At 50.0% G+C, this 16,276-nt stretch overlaps 12 protein-coding genes across 12 annotated transcripts; 7 read left to right on the forward strand and 5 right to left on the reverse strand.

Moving 5' to 3' along the window:
* Positions 1 to 1,225: 1,225 nt before the first annotated feature.
* Positions 1,226 to 1,978, forward strand: N7518_002700 (alpha/beta hydrolase; the record flags this gene model as incomplete). The annotated part of the gene is made up of 1 exon (XM_057183628.1): positions 1,226 to 1,978. The coding sequence occupies one exon, from the start codon at positions 1,226 to 1,228 to the stop codon at positions 1,976 to 1,978; it is 753 nt and encodes a 250-aa protein (XP_057045078.1).
* A 464-nt stretch (positions 1,979 to 2,442) lies between these two features.
* Positions 2,443 to 3,326, forward strand: N7518_002701 (putative urea hydro-lyase/cyanamide hydratase; the record flags this gene model as incomplete). The annotated part of the gene is made up of 2 exons (XM_057183629.1): positions 2,443 to 2,983; positions 3,118 to 3,326. The coding sequence occupies 2 exons, from the start codon at positions 2,443 to 2,445 to the stop codon at positions 3,324 to 3,326; spliced, it is 750 nt and encodes a 249-aa protein (XP_057045079.1).
* An 805-nt stretch (positions 3,327 to 4,131) lies between these two features.
* Positions 4,132 to 4,374, forward strand: N7518_002702 (uncharacterized protein; the record flags this gene model as incomplete). Its single annotated transcript, XM_057183630.1, has 1 exon — positions 4,132 to 4,374. The coding sequence occupies one exon, from the start codon at positions 4,132 to 4,134 to the stop codon at positions 4,372 to 4,374; it is 243 nt and encodes an 80-aa protein (XP_057045080.1).
* Positions 4,375 to 5,043: 669 nt separating this feature from the next.
* N7518_002703 (chitin deacetylase CDA4) lies at positions 5,044 to 5,763 on the forward strand (the record flags this gene model as incomplete). The annotated part of the gene is made up of 1 exon (XM_057183631.1): positions 5,044 to 5,763. The coding sequence occupies one exon, from the start codon at positions 5,044 to 5,046 to the stop codon at positions 5,761 to 5,763; it is 720 nt and encodes a 239-aa protein (XP_057045081.1).
* A 96-nt stretch (positions 5,764 to 5,859) lies between these two features.
* On the reverse strand, positions 5,860 to 7,014 carry N7518_002704 (mRNA splicing protein PRP18; the record flags this gene model as incomplete). Its single annotated transcript, XM_057183632.1, has 2 exons — positions 5,860 to 6,052; positions 6,107 to 7,014. The coding sequence occupies 2 exons, from the start codon at positions 7,012 to 7,014 to the stop codon at positions 5,860 to 5,862; spliced, it is 1,101 nt and encodes a 366-aa protein (XP_057045082.1).
* Positions 7,015 to 7,319: 305 nt separating this feature from the next.
* N7518_002705 (SAP18 family protein) lies at positions 7,320 to 8,150 on the forward strand (the record flags this gene model as incomplete). The annotated part of the gene is made up of 1 exon (XM_057183633.1): positions 7,320 to 8,150. The coding sequence occupies one exon, from the start codon at positions 7,320 to 7,322 to the stop codon at positions 8,148 to 8,150; it is 831 nt and encodes a 276-aa protein (XP_057045083.1).
* Positions 8,151 to 8,797: 647 nt separating this feature from the next.
* Positions 8,798 to 9,338, reverse strand: N7518_002706 (uncharacterized protein; the record flags this gene model as incomplete). The annotated part of the gene is made up of 4 exons (XM_057183634.1): positions 8,798 to 8,851; positions 8,947 to 9,062; positions 9,228 to 9,263; positions 9,320 to 9,338. 4 exons carry the CDS (start codon positions 9,336 to 9,338, stop codon positions 8,798 to 8,800), a joined length of 225 nt encoding a protein of 74 aa, XP_057045084.1.
* Positions 9,339 to 9,726: 388 nt separating this feature from the next.
* N7518_002707 (glutathione S-transferase) lies at positions 9,727 to 10,726 on the reverse strand (the record flags this gene model as incomplete). The annotated part of the gene is made up of 3 exons (XM_057183635.1): positions 9,727 to 10,082; positions 10,252 to 10,637; positions 10,689 to 10,726. The coding sequence occupies 3 exons, from the start codon at positions 10,724 to 10,726 to the stop codon at positions 9,727 to 9,729; spliced, it is 780 nt and encodes a 259-aa protein (XP_057045085.1).
* A 615-nt stretch (positions 10,727 to 11,341) lies between these two features.
* N7518_002708 (2-hydroxyacid dehydrogenase) lies at positions 11,342 to 12,190 on the reverse strand (the record flags this gene model as incomplete). Its single annotated transcript, XM_057183636.1, has 1 exon — positions 11,342 to 12,190. The coding sequence occupies one exon, from the start codon at positions 12,188 to 12,190 to the stop codon at positions 11,342 to 11,344; it is 849 nt and encodes a 282-aa protein (XP_057045086.1).
* Positions 12,191 to 12,463: 273 nt separating this feature from the next.
* N7518_002709 (uncharacterized protein) lies at positions 12,464 to 12,688 on the forward strand (the record flags this gene model as incomplete). Its single annotated transcript, XM_057183637.1, has 1 exon — positions 12,464 to 12,688. One exon carries the CDS (start codon positions 12,464 to 12,466, stop codon positions 12,686 to 12,688), a length of 225 nt encoding a protein of 74 aa, XP_057045087.1.
* Positions 12,689 to 13,998: 1,310 nt separating this feature from the next.
* Positions 13,999 to 15,026, forward strand: N7518_002710 (FYVE zinc finger domain-containing protein; the record flags this gene model as incomplete). The annotated part of the gene is made up of 2 exons (XM_057183638.1): positions 13,999 to 14,421; positions 14,658 to 15,026. The coding sequence occupies 2 exons, from the start codon at positions 13,999 to 14,001 to the stop codon at positions 15,024 to 15,026; spliced, it is 792 nt and encodes a 263-aa protein (XP_057045088.1).
* Positions 15,027 to 15,616: 590 nt separating this feature from the next.
* On the reverse strand, positions 15,617 to 16,276 carry N7518_002711 (GNAT family N-acetyltransferase; the record flags this gene model as incomplete). Its single annotated transcript, XM_057183639.1, has 1 exon — positions 15,617 to 16,276. One exon carries the CDS (start codon positions 16,274 to 16,276, stop codon positions 15,617 to 15,619), a length of 660 nt encoding a protein of 219 aa, XP_057045089.1.

The following is a 16,276-nucleotide window of genomic DNA, read 5'->3' on the forward strand; positions in this document are numbered from 1 at the left end:
TTTCCTAGCTCGGAGCTCCATTTGTGGAGAAAAACGTATGTTCAACACGGCCGCTAATCCCACTGCGGCCAGCGCGGTGATCAAGGGGGAATTCCGAGTGTTCATCAAAGGCAGCGGATAGAACATGGGGCTCCCGTAGGGATCACCGGACATGGAGTTCACGAGGATATGACCCTTTGCTACTTTCTGGACTGGGTAAACGAGACCGTTTATTGGTGGGGTGACGTTTTGAGCGTTGTTAGTGGGGGGTGCTAGTGGTGCTAGTGGCGACTATGCGCGTTTTGCGTGGCTGCTGAAACTTGTTTGATCCTGCAAAAATTAGTACAATGGCATTATGGATCTCGATATCCTGGACAATCCACTTGAGCTCGCATACATTGGATACGATGGTGATCCTTCATCGCACTGGTGGGGCAATTTAGTGAATGGCTTCTTTTCTGGCGTGGGCATTCATTCTTTCAAGCGACGTTGCGACAGCGGGATAGTTGGCTTTCCACAATAAACCATCTAGATAACTAGTGGTGATCTTAGTTGCGTAGGTGCTAAAAGAAGAAGTCGATACGTTCACGCGTTGAGATTGAGATGAAACAGAAAACCCAATGTTGAGCACCTCGTCAGGATCCAGGCCGTCAGGGCTTATTATTATCCTCCAATAGAAACCACAATAATACGCCAACCGTTTAAGCCTTGGAGAAAGGTAAAGGCTCGAATATGAGGACTAGTTACCCCTTATCCGATGCGATCAGCAGCTAACCCTATTTCCTATTAGGGCTGCATATACAATCCCTGTCTCTATATGCTAAGCCAACTACTATATACTTCAAATTAACTATGATCTACGAAGTACTGTCCCATGGCTTACTTTATCCTAGTTATACTCAAATTAAAAATGAAACGGTTTTCTCATTTCCCCCCTTTTCCCCACTGTTATTAGCCCACTCGTTTAATGTGAAATATGGCCCCATACATACTAACGGAAACCGGTTGGTCCCAACGGTATTCCCCCTTCAGTTGCCGGTCGAAATGCCTTAGACGCCATTTTGTACTCATTTCCCAGTGTAGATCTCTATTCCGAATGTCTTCCGACAGAATTACTCCCGATAATCGGGTAGAAGACCGTTTCTTCCTTATATAACATCTCTCCACTCCCTACTAATCCCTGATCCATACTTCTCTACATCTCATTTCTAACAAAAATCCCTCGCTTCATTCTATTCCTTGAAACATGGCTGAATCCACCACTCTTATCTTCGTTCCCGGCGCGTGGCACGGCCCTGACTACTATGATCCCGTTGTGGAACGCCTTGAAGCAGTCAACTACAAAACCGACAAAGTTCACTTGCCCTCCGTTGGCCCATCCGAGTATCTCTTGAACTTCGATGCGGACGTTGCGCAAATTCGCTCCCAGATCGAACGAGCAGTGGATGCCGGCCAAAAGGTCGTCTTGATTGTTCACTCTTACGGTGGCTTGCCCGGAAGCGAGGCAATCAAAGGCCTAGACATCAAGACACGCGAGAAGAATGGTCTTCCCGGAGGTGTCACGCATCTTTTCTACTGTTCCTCTTTCATCATCAAGGAAGGAGATTCCCTGATTGGTGCCTTCGGTGGAAGTGACCTCCCGTGGTTTGTTGTCAGCGACGACAAGTTGCAAGTCAATCCTGCCGATCCCGTGGGAACATTCTACAACGACCTTACTCCCGCCCAGATTGAGACTTGTCTTGCCGACATCAAGCCTCACAGTTATCAGACCATGCACAGTCCGTGCACCTATGCCGCGTGGAGAGATGTGCCAAGTACCTATATGTACTGTCTTCAGGATGCTGCTATCCCCATTGAGATTCAAAAGGGAATGGTCGAAGGAACAGCAGGTGGATATGACATTAAGACAGAGACTGTGGACGCATCTCACAGCCCATTCCTCAGCAAGCCTGATGAAGTCACTGCGGCGATTCGTCGGGCTGCTGGGGAGGTTGTTTGAGTTTTTGTATGAGTTTACAATGTGTTGCGATTCAATGTTTTGATATGAGTGAATAGCATTAGATATCAGTGATGAATTTACTTGGATGATCGAATTAACATAAGAATATTTGGTATATAGGTGAATGTCGAGGAACTATCCCGTAAAATATATGAAGATGCCCATGAAAATCATATATCCCACACTATCTAAAAAAAAGATAGCTGAATAATTGATGGATGTTCTTCTTGAGCTCCAAAGTTGATTCCGGGCAGCAATTTGGTGGCAAGTGAGTCATGGTTACATCACCAGCCCTAAGAGGTCTATATAGTCTGGGGTGATTTGCTTATCAACTTATTATTATAGTGATTTAGATTCTTTTTTAGCCTAATATTAAGAACGTAGAGAGGCGAAATATAAAAATCCCAAGGTGGCATTGACCAGAGCTATCCTTCCCAACTCGACTTTCTCTTCAACTATCAAAAATGTGGCCATCCGATGACCCAATCTCAGCCTATGGCTTTACAGCCGTTTTATCATCAGCTACTACTCTTCTCGCAACAGATCCTCCAGCAACACCAGCCCCATCGATTGCAGTGACCGATGTCCCGACTCCAGCAACGTCCCTCGCCCAGCGAATCAATGAATATGCAAAATCTCATCTTCCTGAGCCGACATACAACCATTCCCTTCGCGTTTATCACTTTGGGCTTGCGATTAAGCGGTACAGATTCCCCAAATGGACCTTTACCGATGAAACATACTTCCTTGCCTGCCTGCTTCACGATATCGGAACAACCGGACCTAACTTGGAGGCCACTAAATTGAGCTTTGAGACCTTCGGAGGCCTGAAAGCACTGGAAGTTCTGCAGAACCTACAGCCTTCCTTTGTAGGAGGCCCGGTCGCAGTCGCCCCGAAAGATCAGGCAGAGAGCGTGGTGGAAGCAATCATCCGGCATCAAGACTTGTGCGAGAAGGGTAAAATCACAGCTCTCGGTCAACTGCTTCAGCTGGCAACAATCTTCGGTATGTTGACCCTCTATCAGAGTTGATTGTTTTGGCATAACATATTATTCCTTGAACAGCGACCAAAATGGCGTAGCACTATTTACTGGCCCCAACAAGTGTACAAGTGTTGGCTCTAACTTGTTGGAAAACAGACAACACTGGCTCTTATGCCAATCTCATTCATCCCTCGACTATCCGAGATGTCTCTAATCATTTCCCTCGTCTGAAATGGAGTGGGTGCTTCGCTAGTACCATTCATGAAGAGAATCGGCTTAAGCCCTGGGCACACACAACTACACTTGGCGAAGACGAATTCCCCAGTAAGGTGCTAGGAAATACTCTGATGGCACCATATGAATGATGGAATCTCGAGGATTTCCAAAGAATATCTGGCATGGAGCTCATATAGCTCCTAGACGCTGACAATAAAAGTTGACAACCGAGCTTGCATTCTTCCGATGACCTATATTTTCACAAACATATATTAGGCTTCAAGAAAGATAAGTATATCTTAAATCCATACATCAGGAATCGTATTATTGCGGAGCGAAGCGGAGCAATAATAAATCACAAGGTCTTAGGTGTATGTCATGTGACCAAGATACGTCTGAATATCTCATCATGTGACCAGATAAATGAACTAGTTCCAATATGGCTAGCGCGTTCTTTGTGCACCAATCAAAATTCATTTATTCTATCATTATGGCTTTCAAAACATGCACTAGATGCGGTCACTAGCGTCCTTTGGAGCTATTTCGCTCGCACACTAGCAATCGAGAGACCTATCAGTATTAATCTGCCGAGATGCCAAAAAGAAAGAGCGTTCTAGACGACGTGCGGCTACCGAGCAGGCGTTGGCTCCTATTACATCGTCCCCGGATCCCTACGTGGCCTTGGAAATTGGAATCAGTCACTTCGCTCCGCAATGACTATCTGGAGGCTTAAGGCCACCGAGATCCCAGGGGCTTATACATAGGTTAGTGCGATGGACCCAAAAATCTGCCGTAAGCTGGTCACTGAATGGTCTCATTTACTCCTCTCACTCCCAGTTCATTCCCACTTCACTCCCACTTCTGCTCACCCCGACTCACCTCCTCAGCTGACTCTAAATAAGCGACACTCGCTTTCAATCTCACCACGATCAACTATGGAGTCGTCTCATAGGAATGGAGGGTGCAGGCGTCCAGGGGTCCACAACGGAGAAGAGCCCAGATTGTTGCTGGAAGCCTGCAAGTCGCCCACCTGGAAGAGGCCTAAAATGGCCAACAGTGGTCCTGAAAGCAGCATGGTCTGAACCATTGACTAAATTGAAACAAGATGTTTTATTCTGGCTGAACGAGTCAAACCAGGAGGCCAAAGTCGCATTGACTAAGAGTCGCTCGGAGGGGGAGGAAGACTATCACCATTGAAAAGTGGACAGCTGACAAGGATTCTGTCAAGCCCATCCAAGCCATATGTATCACCCCAGTTCGAGGTCCCAATTCGAGCGGCCATCAGATCTCGGGGTCATTGAAAATTCCATTCCTGGACTGTTTTCTTCGCGCAAAGAGGAACGCTGAGATGGATTTTACTCTATCGCACGATACATGCTAGACATTGGAGAAGCAGTCTTACCCTACAAGATCTTCCAGGAAGATAAAGGATCGTGCTGAAATTGTCAAAATCTGTACCAGCTGGATCGATAAGCGGGGGATACCTTGGATACTGCTGATCCCACTGGTGGCGTGGGTCAGACTTCGGTCCGTCAGATACCAACCCAACAAAAGCTCAGATGGAGAGGTTACGAAAGCTCTCCTACCAGGTGTAGGGGCCTCACCCCTGCCTACTGCTACTCACAATTTCCTCTTACCATTCCTTCTTCGTCTCCTGTCCCATAATAATAATAGTAAACGAGGCGTAGTCAAGGGAGATGAATTGATCTGCCCGCTTGCATTTATCTCTAGGAACCGAAAAGCACAATAAAATGAGCAGATTACTCTACTTCAATCCCAAAATAGCGAAATTGTCCAGTTGGTGTAGAGATAGACCTCCCCGAACTCGGACAACACACCTTCATGAATCCTCCACAGAAGCCAAAGATGCTTCGAGCCATCCTCGCCACGTTCTTCCTCCTCGTGCCATTTTATTACATATACAAACCTCCAAGTCTACTCATTCGTTACTGTCAACGGCGCTGGCCGGATGTACTTTTCCGCGTAGACACAGACAAAAAAGTGGTTGCGTTAACGATTGACGATGCGCCCTCCATACACACACCTGCAATCCTCCGTCTATTGGAATCGCACAATGCAGCTGCGACTTTCTTCGTGATAGGATCCCAGATCCCAGGACACGAATTTGTCTTGGCTGATCTCGTCCGGGCTGGCAACGAGCTCGCCAACCATGCCATGTATGATGAGCCATCGCGTGCACTCAGCGACGACGTCTTGGCAGATCAGATCCGGACAGTCCATGCCGGAATCCGGGAAGCGTATGTCACAGCTGGAAATACAGAACCTGAGAAGTGGCTATTTCGGCCTGGCTCGGGGTTTTTCAGCTCCCGGATGAGGACGCTTGTAAAGGAGCTGGGATATCGGCTGGTGCTTGGCGATGTGTATCCGCATGACCCGCAGGTGCCATTTTGGAAACTGAACGCAAGTCATATTTTAAGTATGGTCAAGCCAGGCAGTATTATTGTCTGCCACGATCGCAGGGAGTGGACGGTGCCTATGTTACAGAAGGTGTTGCCGGAGCTGGATCGCAGAGGGTACCGGGTTGTCACGGTCTCCGGGTTATTGAAAGAGATCGACGCAATCTGATGTTCAAGTTGATGGCGAGTGAATATTGCGGACTAGCAATTTACATTTTTTCATCTCGAAACGCTATGGGTATATTCGGACACTATTCTCAACAGGCTAGCCCATCATCTGCAATTGATCCTCCGGGGGCCAGCGGACTTGCGCAAAGCTCAAGCAGCGCTTGATACTCTGTAGATACTTGCGAGTAATCTCGTCACTCAGAATGTGTGCCTGCTGGTCACTTTGATGCAGCTTCTCTCGTGCAGATCGCTCGTGAATACCAACCATGGTCACACCGATAGGCCATGCTCTATACACGTGTTAGTGTCAGTTCTTAATTTACCAGAGTGTGGGATCAACATACGCTTTACCAATGCTCACTCGTAGGTAAGCATCATTTGCATCGACATATCGCCGCTGCTGCGCCTTGTGCACGATCTCAACGATCGGCTCCAACAGCCCGTCCTCCAGCTCAGCCTTCTCGAAGAGGCGAAACAACGGTGTCATATTCTCGCGTGATTGGGTCATTGCATTGAATGCTTGCTTTCCCTGGAAACTTTCCCGCACAGAAACGTCACGCTTCGCTAGTGCCAATTCCCATTCTGACAAAACCATGTTGAAGTAAGATCCCAACTGCCGGAAAAGGAACAGACGGCCTTCTTGGTCTTTCGGGATCTTGGCCGGGATGATCATCTGTCCACCAGGCACAGGCTCCAGGGTGGTAGGGATAGGTCCATCGGTCATCTTCTTCTTGGGAATAGCGGCACGTTGAACCAGACGACGGTATCGTCGAAGACGGGCTCGGTAGTCCTCTCCGAACAATTTTATTGGCGCATTCAACTCTCGTAATTTTGCAATAAGCTCCTCCTCCTCGATATCTTCCTCTTCGTCGCCGTCGGCTGGGGTGTTCTCAGGCAGCTCGGGCAGACCGAGCCTCCGCCGCCGTTCACGTTCTTTGGCTGTTTCTTCTTGTTCTCTTCTCGTCTTGGACTCCTCGGCTAGTCTTCGCTTCTTCTCCTCGCGTTCTCGGTTTCGATCCGCTTCTTCGTCTTCGAGCTTGCGCTTGTTCGCCATGCGCTCTTCACGTTCGCGTGCAAGTCTCTCTTGCTCTTCTTTGTAGGCTTGAATGCGGGCAGCTTCGACATCGCCTCGTCGCATGTATTTCTTTGCTGGTACTGGGGAGCTTTTTGCAGTGTCTTTGGCGGATGATTTGGAGGAATCACTACCCTTAGCCTTAGAGATCTCCTTGGACATCAACGCGGCGAAATCCATGTTGGGTGATGCAGCGAGCTGCTGAATAATTCGACTGTAGCTCAGTTAAAAGAATGGAGACAATAAAGTAGAGTTGCGTCAAGAGACGAAGATGGAGTGTGGAGGCAGGAAAAGAATGTTCGGCTTTGCACGTCACCCGCAGCTTTCGACGCCGCATTTGTTTCTTCCAGTCAACTCCTCTCAACCAAAATACACCGAACATTTACCTTCAAGGCCATTTATCCAAGCTTTAATCTACATTCAACTGGTTGGATATCTCGTTCTCTTCTGTTTCTCGCCGTCCTCCGGACTGCCCTACCATCATCATGGCTGCTCCGTCGCGAGAGGGCTCAAAACCCTCAATCAACCGCCAGACCACCGCACCTTTCCATTTGAAGCTCTTCTACCGAGTGAACAACTACAACCCCCTATCCGACTACAGCATCCCCGCACCATCTCGTCGCGGAGGACCAGTCAGCGGCCCAAACTCCATCCGCCCAACATCACCCGTCGCATCTCCAGCGCCGCTCCCACCACACCTGGAGATCTACACATGGCAATCATGCACACTCCGCGAGCTCTCCCAGCTCCTCACTTCCGCCCTCCCATCATTACTCCCCGACCCGCCTGTCGGCACCCGTCTCTGCTTCCGATTGATCTACCCCGACGCGCGCGGCGCCGCAATGGGCGGCCCCGATGCGCGAGGCCGATACCTGAGCCGGGATTTAGGCAGTGCGATTGTTGGGCCGAGGGATAGTCCATTGCGCGCAGACGACGACGAAGATAAGCAGGATGCACGACCTCGCCCTGGCCCGCTCCGGTTCCAGGGCTCCGAGGCCGACAGGCCCCTGCAGGAGGCTCGTTTCATCGTTGGAGACTACATTGAATGCGCGATTCTGGCGCCGCTTGAGGATGGGTCTGTTGCGCCGGCGCTTAATGGTGCATCTGGTCCGATTCTGGGGCCTAGAGGGGGTGGTGGAGGTGGCATGCGCGCGTTCCGGGATAATGGCTTTACGAGAGGGCCTGGTCGTGGTGGTCCTCGTGGAGGAGGAGGTGGTGGTGGTGGACCTCCGAATTTGCCTCGAGGTGATTGGCATCGTGGTGAGCGATTGCCTGAAGGTGGACGTGGAGGCCGTCGTGGATGGGCGCCATATTGAGAGGCGAAAGAAAGCTGGCTCAAAGGCAACCTTGTGAAAAGGGCGATAAATACCCATGTTGTGTATGATTATTTAGTTTGAGACCAATGGAATCAAAACCATCTACTACATGTGCCTACTACTGGCTAAAAAGGCGATTATAGCTTTATACTGCAGTATTTCAACAACATAGCTCCAGGAGATTAATCCTTTGAAGAGTTTAGCCTCTTCAATCGCCGTGAGTAGCTAAGGGTGACAGGCAGTCATCATATGACCTCCAGATTAGTGTCTAGACGCCTATTAGAAGTCCGGATAGCAACAAAAGCCACTTGAACGAATGATAACCGTCTTCTACATGGAATACCCCGGAGTCGTATGTGCCTCGGAAGTAAACCCCAATATCACGCACATGTACTCCGTACCAAGTCAACAAAAAAGAAATCCATGCGGTATATGCTTGTAATAAAGTACACGGCCCCCACGACAGACACCGGCACAAAAAGAGTTGAATTCATCGGGCAAAACAAAACCCCCTCTCCACACACTCGGAGTATCCGCAACCTTTCTCTCTCTCAGTGTGTAGCTCAGTTCTCCATATGGCGCCATGTCACATTCGCAGCTCGGTACGGCTTCGATAACAAAACAGGAATTGAATTATTGCTAGATGTCTACCACTCGGCGATGGAATCTCCTCTGCGCTTGCCACGGAACTCGAACTTGCCCTGCGATATCGTTAGCGCGTGTTTCTCTCTCCGGGGGGATCAGACCACAATGTGTAATCCAATCCAATCCAATCCAACAATGTGGGATTCCATACATCGGTCTTGTAGGCGAAGTATCCTAGGATGCCGGGGATAAGGCCGGCGTAGACGAATGAGATCCAGGCCTGACGCGGGGTCCAGCGCCAGTACTTGTAGCGGTTGATATTGAGTTCTGTGGGGCTGTTAGTTAATCTTCAATTGTAGATTTATCGTGTCGCGGTGTGCTGGGGTTGTGAGAGATGCTCCAGTAGCTCGGATATGGTTAAGCTAGTGTAATTCGCGAGGCTCGTCCGGGGTTCTGGACCGTAGGAGATGGGGTTGGGTTGGGGGTATGTACCATAGTATCTCTGGAGGGCCGGGTCAAGGATCACGGCTGGGACATTTGTTAGCAAATCAGGTCACAGGACTCGTGAGATTCGTAAAGCTCACACTTGTTATGGCCAGCCATTGTTGCGGATAGCGTTGCAGCGTAGACACGGAATCGTCAATTGCAAGCGTCTCTAGGATTGAAGTTGAAGGTCACATGATGATGAATCAGCTGAATGATGTAATCAGCTTTCGTTCTCCCAGCTCGTTCATAGCTAGGATGTTGTACATTTCAAGATGAAAAGATGCATATTATTGTGTCTCTACACCTAAATGTTCTTCTCATCCTTGTTGAATATTCTCATTATCGATTTCTGTCGTGCAGAAGTTTGGAGGATATCCGAGATGATCCGCCAACCAAATGTCCTCCATATGCACTGACACAGCGTATAAACAATTAACTAGTTAAGTATGTAAGACTCGAGACATTAATAGTTTCCAAAACCCATTGCGCCCTTCCATAACCCAAATTACATAGAAGCCGAGAATTTCCCCTCGATCTTCTCGATCTTCTTCACAGCACGCTGGTACCCCTCATTGTTCTCAAGGCGCTTGGCATACTGGATAATAAGAGGGTATTTATCCTTGTTCTTCTGCTCCTTTAGCGCTCTCCCGGTGACAGCAATGACCGGGAAGCTCAGCAGGATATCAGCAGCCGTCAACTCCTTACCGCAAATATACTCGCCACCCTCAGGAGACGTGCGGAGCTGGTCCTCAAGGAAAGCGAGATTACCATCAATGTTGCGGTTGAGGAAGTGATTATCCACTTGGGCGGCAACCATGCCGGTGATAGGTCGAATAAAGAATGGAGGGGCGTTCCGAATAGCTGTTGAAAATAAATGTCAGCTGCTTCGAATAATAGTCACAACATACATATCGGGGGCCATGATCCATCAACGCCATGCATGCATGCATGCATATGCGAGAACGAACGAAAATGTACATTGTACACGTTCACCGCTCTAAAAAAAAACAGAAAAAAAAAGAACACTTACTGTCGTTCACCAGACTCATGACCAAGAACGGCATCAGGCTGCCCTCCACGTAGTGCATGAAGTAGCGGTAGCGCATCCACTCCTCGGTCTCTCCACCCACTTGGCCCTCGCTGCCCGCCGTGTAGCGTTGTGGTACTAGCGTCGGGCGCGCGCTACCAAAGTGGTCACAGAGGTATTCCATGATCGCCCCCGACTCCGCCAGCACTAGCGGTTTTGCGGCGCCCGGTGCTTGGATGGTCACTATAGGTGACTTGCCCAGCGGGTGGACCTCCTTCAGGTCGGCCGGAGCGAGCTTGTCGGCGCGGCGCTTGAAGGTCTTGAGTTCATATTCCAGTTTCAGTTCTTCTAAGAGCCAGAGGATGCGGTGGCTTCGGGATTGCTCGAGCCTGGATTTATGTTAGTTAGTATGATTCTGAGGAATTTGTGATGGGGCGTACCAATAGAGTGTGATCTTGCAGCCTTGATTGTTGGCCATGATTTGTTAATATTATGAATATTGTATAGTTGAAATAGTAAAAAATGTCGAGTCATGAAAGAAAAAAACAGGACTTTCAAGTTTAAGTGCCCACACGTGGATGATGTCAAGATGGGACCGAGGCAGGTTTATCTCCCAGAAGGGATAAACGGCCGAGACTAGCTGAACTTGTGTTCGTATTTCGATCTCGTTGCAATATGGATTATTATATCAATCGGATTCAGATCTTACTATGTTGTGCAATGATTATTTTATCATGCGAAGAAATCTAGTTAGTGCGGCGACTATCCGTCGATAACTTATTGCTGCGTGGCTTATCGACCTGTTCGTGTTGATCTTCCCCGCATTATCAGGCCTCACCAGCTATACATAGATTATATAGATTATTCAGCTCTGCAGATAAAGGAGCATTGATGTGAGAAGGACCTGATCGAGGCTGAGCATCTCGTATTTTCATATGACGGATCACATGTGGGTGTTCTCCGCGGTTGAATATATATTAATACCCGACTATTCTCGAACACCTGTTTACGAGCTTCATACCGATGATGAATGATATGTTGGTTGGTAAATTTCAAATATAAACGCATGCTTATGTCTATATATACTCCGGCTTTAGAGTCTCACCGGCTCCGCGTCAAGCGGAACCAACACATGTCCCTCCGTAACCAAGGAGTTCTTGCACGAGCGGGCTGCAGCCAGGTCCGATAGATTGCCGAGTGTAACCTCAGCGATCTCCTCAAGGGCCTCACGCGTGAAGAACCCCTGATGACCACAGATCAAGACATTAGGGAATGTCATCAGACGCATCAACACATCGTCGTCGATGATCTCCCCAGAGTGATCATTATAGAAAAGCTCGCCTTCCGCTTCGTACACATCCAACGCCAACCCGCCCAGCTGCCTCGTCTTCAGCGCCTGGATGACAGCCGTGGAATCGATGAGCCCACCGCGCGAGGTATTAACCAGCAAAGACCCGGGTCTAATGCGCTCCAACGTCTCCTCATTGATAAGATGCTTCGTCTCCTCCGTGAGCGGGCAGTGCAGACTAACGATATGGCTCTCCTGCAGCAGGGTGTCTAGGTCGACTAGCGTCCCATACGGACGGAACTCTTCACCGGCAAACGGGTCGTGCGCAAGCAGTCGGCACCCGAAGCCGTGAAAGATGCGGGCGGCTGCAAGCCCAATGCGCCCCACGCCGACGATCCCCACGGTCTTGCCATGCAGGGTATTCCCGAGCAGGCCTTCAATATTGAAATTGCCCTCGCGCACGCGGTTGTAGGCGCGGTGCGTCTTGCGATTTAAGGTTTGGATCAGGGCGACGGCGAACTCGGCCACGGCTTCGGGCGAATAGGCCGGGACATTCGCCACGAAGAGGCCGAGCTCTTCGGCGGTTTCGAGGTGGACGTGGTTGAATCCCGCGCAGCGGAGCAGGATCGCCCGAATCCCGTAGGCGTAGTGCATGACTATTCCGCCCTATGGCTGATGCATACCGGAACACTACCACGTGGATAGGTAGTCTTCAGATCAAATCCCGATCTCGATCTCCAGTTGAACACAGAATATAGATCTGCAAATGCGGGTTGCAATCGGAAAATCTGGGGAAGAACCTAGATATACAACCTACGACTGACCAAAACGGCCGCTTGCAGGTGTCATACGATATGTCGTCATGACTTGGCAATGGTAGTCCAACATCCAAACCCCGCGGGGCAAGATCACAACACATACGCTATCATGAAGCTCGCCGTCTTTAGCGCCAAATCTTACGACCGCACCTATCTCGACCAGGTGCGCGAGCAGCACTTCCCCGACCTGTGCACCATCCAATACCATGCCTTCGCACTGTCCGAGGAGACCGTGCCCCTAGCCCAAGGCTGCGACGCAGTGTGCGTCTTCGTCAACGACACCCTAGACGAGCGCGTGCTGCGATCCCTCTACTCTGTACAGAGTAGTTACTGAAAGCAGTTCACAACTTCTCTAATTGAAGTATGTAATAACACCTCGGCAAGCTACCAATGTCCACACTTCCCGAGGTCTTCTGGACGATTACTTTTTTCAGACATGCAGGCAATTCCTAATTTCCATTGCGCACGAGTTGATTGGATCCGTCGGTCTCATGACTTCCGCGGCTCCGGTAGCCGCTGGCGGACAAGACCAATAGGAAGATGGAGGCGATGGCAGCCAATCAGCAGTCGATGATAAGAAGAGACGCCCCGGCAATTCTGATTGGCTGTGTCGTTAGCCCGACGCTAGCGAACCTAAGGAATCCCGACGTTTTCCCTTTTCCTGTTTTCTTCTTTTCCTAATTTTCAGTTTTGGATAGATGAGGGCAGTGAAGTTACATGTTGTTACATGTATATTGGATATTGAATCTGTTTATTGATCATTCCCAGTCTGTAGGGAAAACAGTGAGTAGAGACCAACACAGTCTTACACACAATATGATTATGCGAACCTTGGAACCTCAGGTAGATCGGAAATGAACCCATCGGACTTAAGTGGAGAGACCGCAAAAGGAAACCCGTCACTGGGGCTTCATCCAGCGGTCTGAATTCGATTAATCACAAATAGCGGTCAAAAGGAGATCGGATGTGTAGGTTGTAGTGAGGATGCTGATTCCAAGGAAGAACAAAGTACAACATACATAGTTCGTGACAAGAAGGAATAGAGTCCCAGTACGCGGAAAAGACACACGGGCTACGAGTACTTGCCGCTACCTGGCCCCTGCGCGTGAGTAGTACCCGCCCCGAAGTACCACAAAGTACCTAGTATAGAGTGCTAAGTACCTTTCATGTATGTCGTACCTCAAGTAACAGTATCATTGTCCTCGTGTACTCCATGGAGGAGCATGTCGCAGAGGAGGATGCTTCTCACTCGACTTCACCTCCTCCCTCACCTCCTTTCGCCCTATTTATTGGCCTCTCTCCTGCCACTGTCACTGTTCACCCGTTCCTCCATCTTCTCCACTGAATCCACTCTGTGCGTAAGAAATACGGAGTAGCCTCGGCCACTTACAGTCAACCTTTTCTTCTTGCCTCCCCGGCTGAACGGCTCTGTCTATTGTCCTTCGATTAATTCCAACTCCTTTTTGCCCCTCGGTATCTGCACTTTTTGCCGCTGCGCTGGAGATTACCCTTTAACTCTACTTTAAACATTCCGCCTCCCACCTTTCAATTCGTCACCTAACATTCATCCTCTTCCCATATCTCAACTTCAACTTCATCCTCAACTCAACAACTCAACTCAACCTCCACTTACATCTTTTCATTATGGCGACTCGTGTTATGACCACCAACCCGGCTATCAACCAAATCTCGGTCTATGGTCAGCCCTCGCCAACCAACTCCGCCACCAACAGTCCCTCCAACAATTCTCCCACCTCCCCTCGCATGTCCACTGCGTCTCTGCACCAACTGCCTCTGCAGTCGCGCCAGCTGCGTCCTCTCAAGGGTCCCCTCTATGTCCCAGCAGCTCTGCGACCCACTGAGCGACCCCAGAAATCGTCTCCTATCACCCCACCTCGCAGCGTGCATGGCTCTCTCGACAGCTTGAACGAGGACTCGGAGCCGATCACTCGCCGTTCCACCATGGAGAGCCAGTCCAGCGAAATTAGCGAGAGCGCCCAGCACGAGTGGATGAAGAATGAGCACCTGGGTGAGGTGACCGGTCTTCCGACCCGTACACACTGGAAAGTGAGTATCTGAGAAAAATATTTCCATCTTTCCTTCCTTGGGCGCCTTTATAGGGATTGGGTTCGGTGTGGATTGCGCAGTTCTTGAGCAAATGTCGTGTGCGATCGTCATTTCTCGGAAATGGCGTGCTTAGTCCACCGCCTCATCCCTTGTCGCATTCCACATATATCCTTTGATCGCATTGGTCATTGGTCATTGGTCACTTTCTTACAGGTCAACTTACTAACTTTATCCAGGCTGACTCTGCCTCTTCCAACTGTGATTCTCCTACTTGCCGCTCTTCCTTCGGCATCTTCCTACGTCGCCACCACTGTCGTCACTGCGGTCATGTCTTCTGTGCTTCCCACACACCTCACCTCGTTCCTCTTGACCAGGATGCCCGTTTCCACCCCGATGGCGTCCCCTCGCGCGCCTGCGACCTGTGCTGGAGCGCCCACCAGCGCTGGGAAGAGAACCGCTCCGACCGTTTGAACAAGATCCAGAACACCATGGATGCTCAGCAGACTGGCATCTCCGTCCCCGATTCTATGGGCATGAATCGCGAGCCCAACGTGGCCGACGCCGCCGCCTCCGTTCCTCGTGACTGGAACTGGAGCACTTTCTAAGCGCATTGCCTGTTTCCTTTGGTCTTTGGTCACTGTGGCTAGACCTGCAACTCGGCGTTTCCCTTGATCTTTTCATCATCTTTTCACTTTATCGAGTCATGCTCAGCGTGACCTGTTTTTCTTATTGGCGACCATGGCTCGGCGTTTCTGACAAGCCCTGGACCCTGGGCTTTGTTTCTGTTTTCTGCAGTCATTTTATGACTATGCATCATGCCTAGAGGTTCTCATCGGTCCTTAGCGACCCGTTTCGTTTATGTTTCTGCTTTCTTCTTTTTCTGCCTTGCGTTGATCAGACACTCATCGGTCCTTAGCGGCCGGTTGATCTTGACTTCTGATTCTGTTTTTTGCTTCTCGTTGATCAGGATACCCCGTCGGTTTTTTATTGCGGCGCGATCTCATTTGATGTTTCTTCTTTCCTAGACCCTGATCCGACGCCTGAGGGAATGCGCTTGCAATTCCCCAGTTGATATCTAGTTCGATTTAGTTCGATCTAGTTGAATCCAATCCAATCCATTGATATTGATATTGAACCTTGACCTCTCTCAACTCGTAGACAATGCCTACTCTCTATACTATATTATCGCGTAGATCTATTTATCCAAAACCACCCGCCTAAACATCCCAACATGCTCAATCCCCTCCTCCATCCACCTCCCCATCGACTCATCCGTCACAAACCCAAGCCCAGCATACATCCCCTCGACATCAACCTGCGCATGCACAAGTACCAACCCCCGCCACGGACCTATCGCATCCGAACCCGAATCCCCCCTCCTCGCAATCCCCGCCACAGCCTCATCAATCTCCCCCGCATGCCCAGCCGCCCACACCAACGCAACCTCCACCAACCTCCGCCCAAGTCCTAGACCCCGAAACCCCGGCACGACCGCCACCCGCGTCAGCTTAACACAGGGCTCGTGCGTCCAGTCGTATTCCCCTCCCGCTGAATATTCTGGGTCCGTGGTGTGCGCGTGCGATACCTGCGGCGGGGGCACTAGTCGGATTGTTCCCACCGGCGTGCTGGTCGTGTCGGTGTATAGGACCCAGTGCCAGCTGCGGGGGTCGTCGCTGTCTATTTCGGTGGATGCGGTGCAGTGTTGCTCGTCGATGAAGACGGTTTTGCGGATTGTTATTGCGTCGTTGAACACTTTTGGGTTTGTGGTGGTGGTGGTGCTGGTGTCGAGGACTAGTTTGGTGTTTGGGCCTGGGGGTGGCTGTATTGATGTGCTGAATTTTGGGGTTTGTGCCAT

Source organism: Penicillium psychrosexuale, assembly GCF_028828465.1.
Source record: "Penicillium psychrosexuale strain IBT 29551 chromosome Unknown utg000002l, whole genome shotgun sequence".
Lineage (NCBI taxonomy): Eukaryota > Fungi > Ascomycota > Eurotiomycetes > Eurotiales > Aspergillaceae > Penicillium > Penicillium psychrosexuale.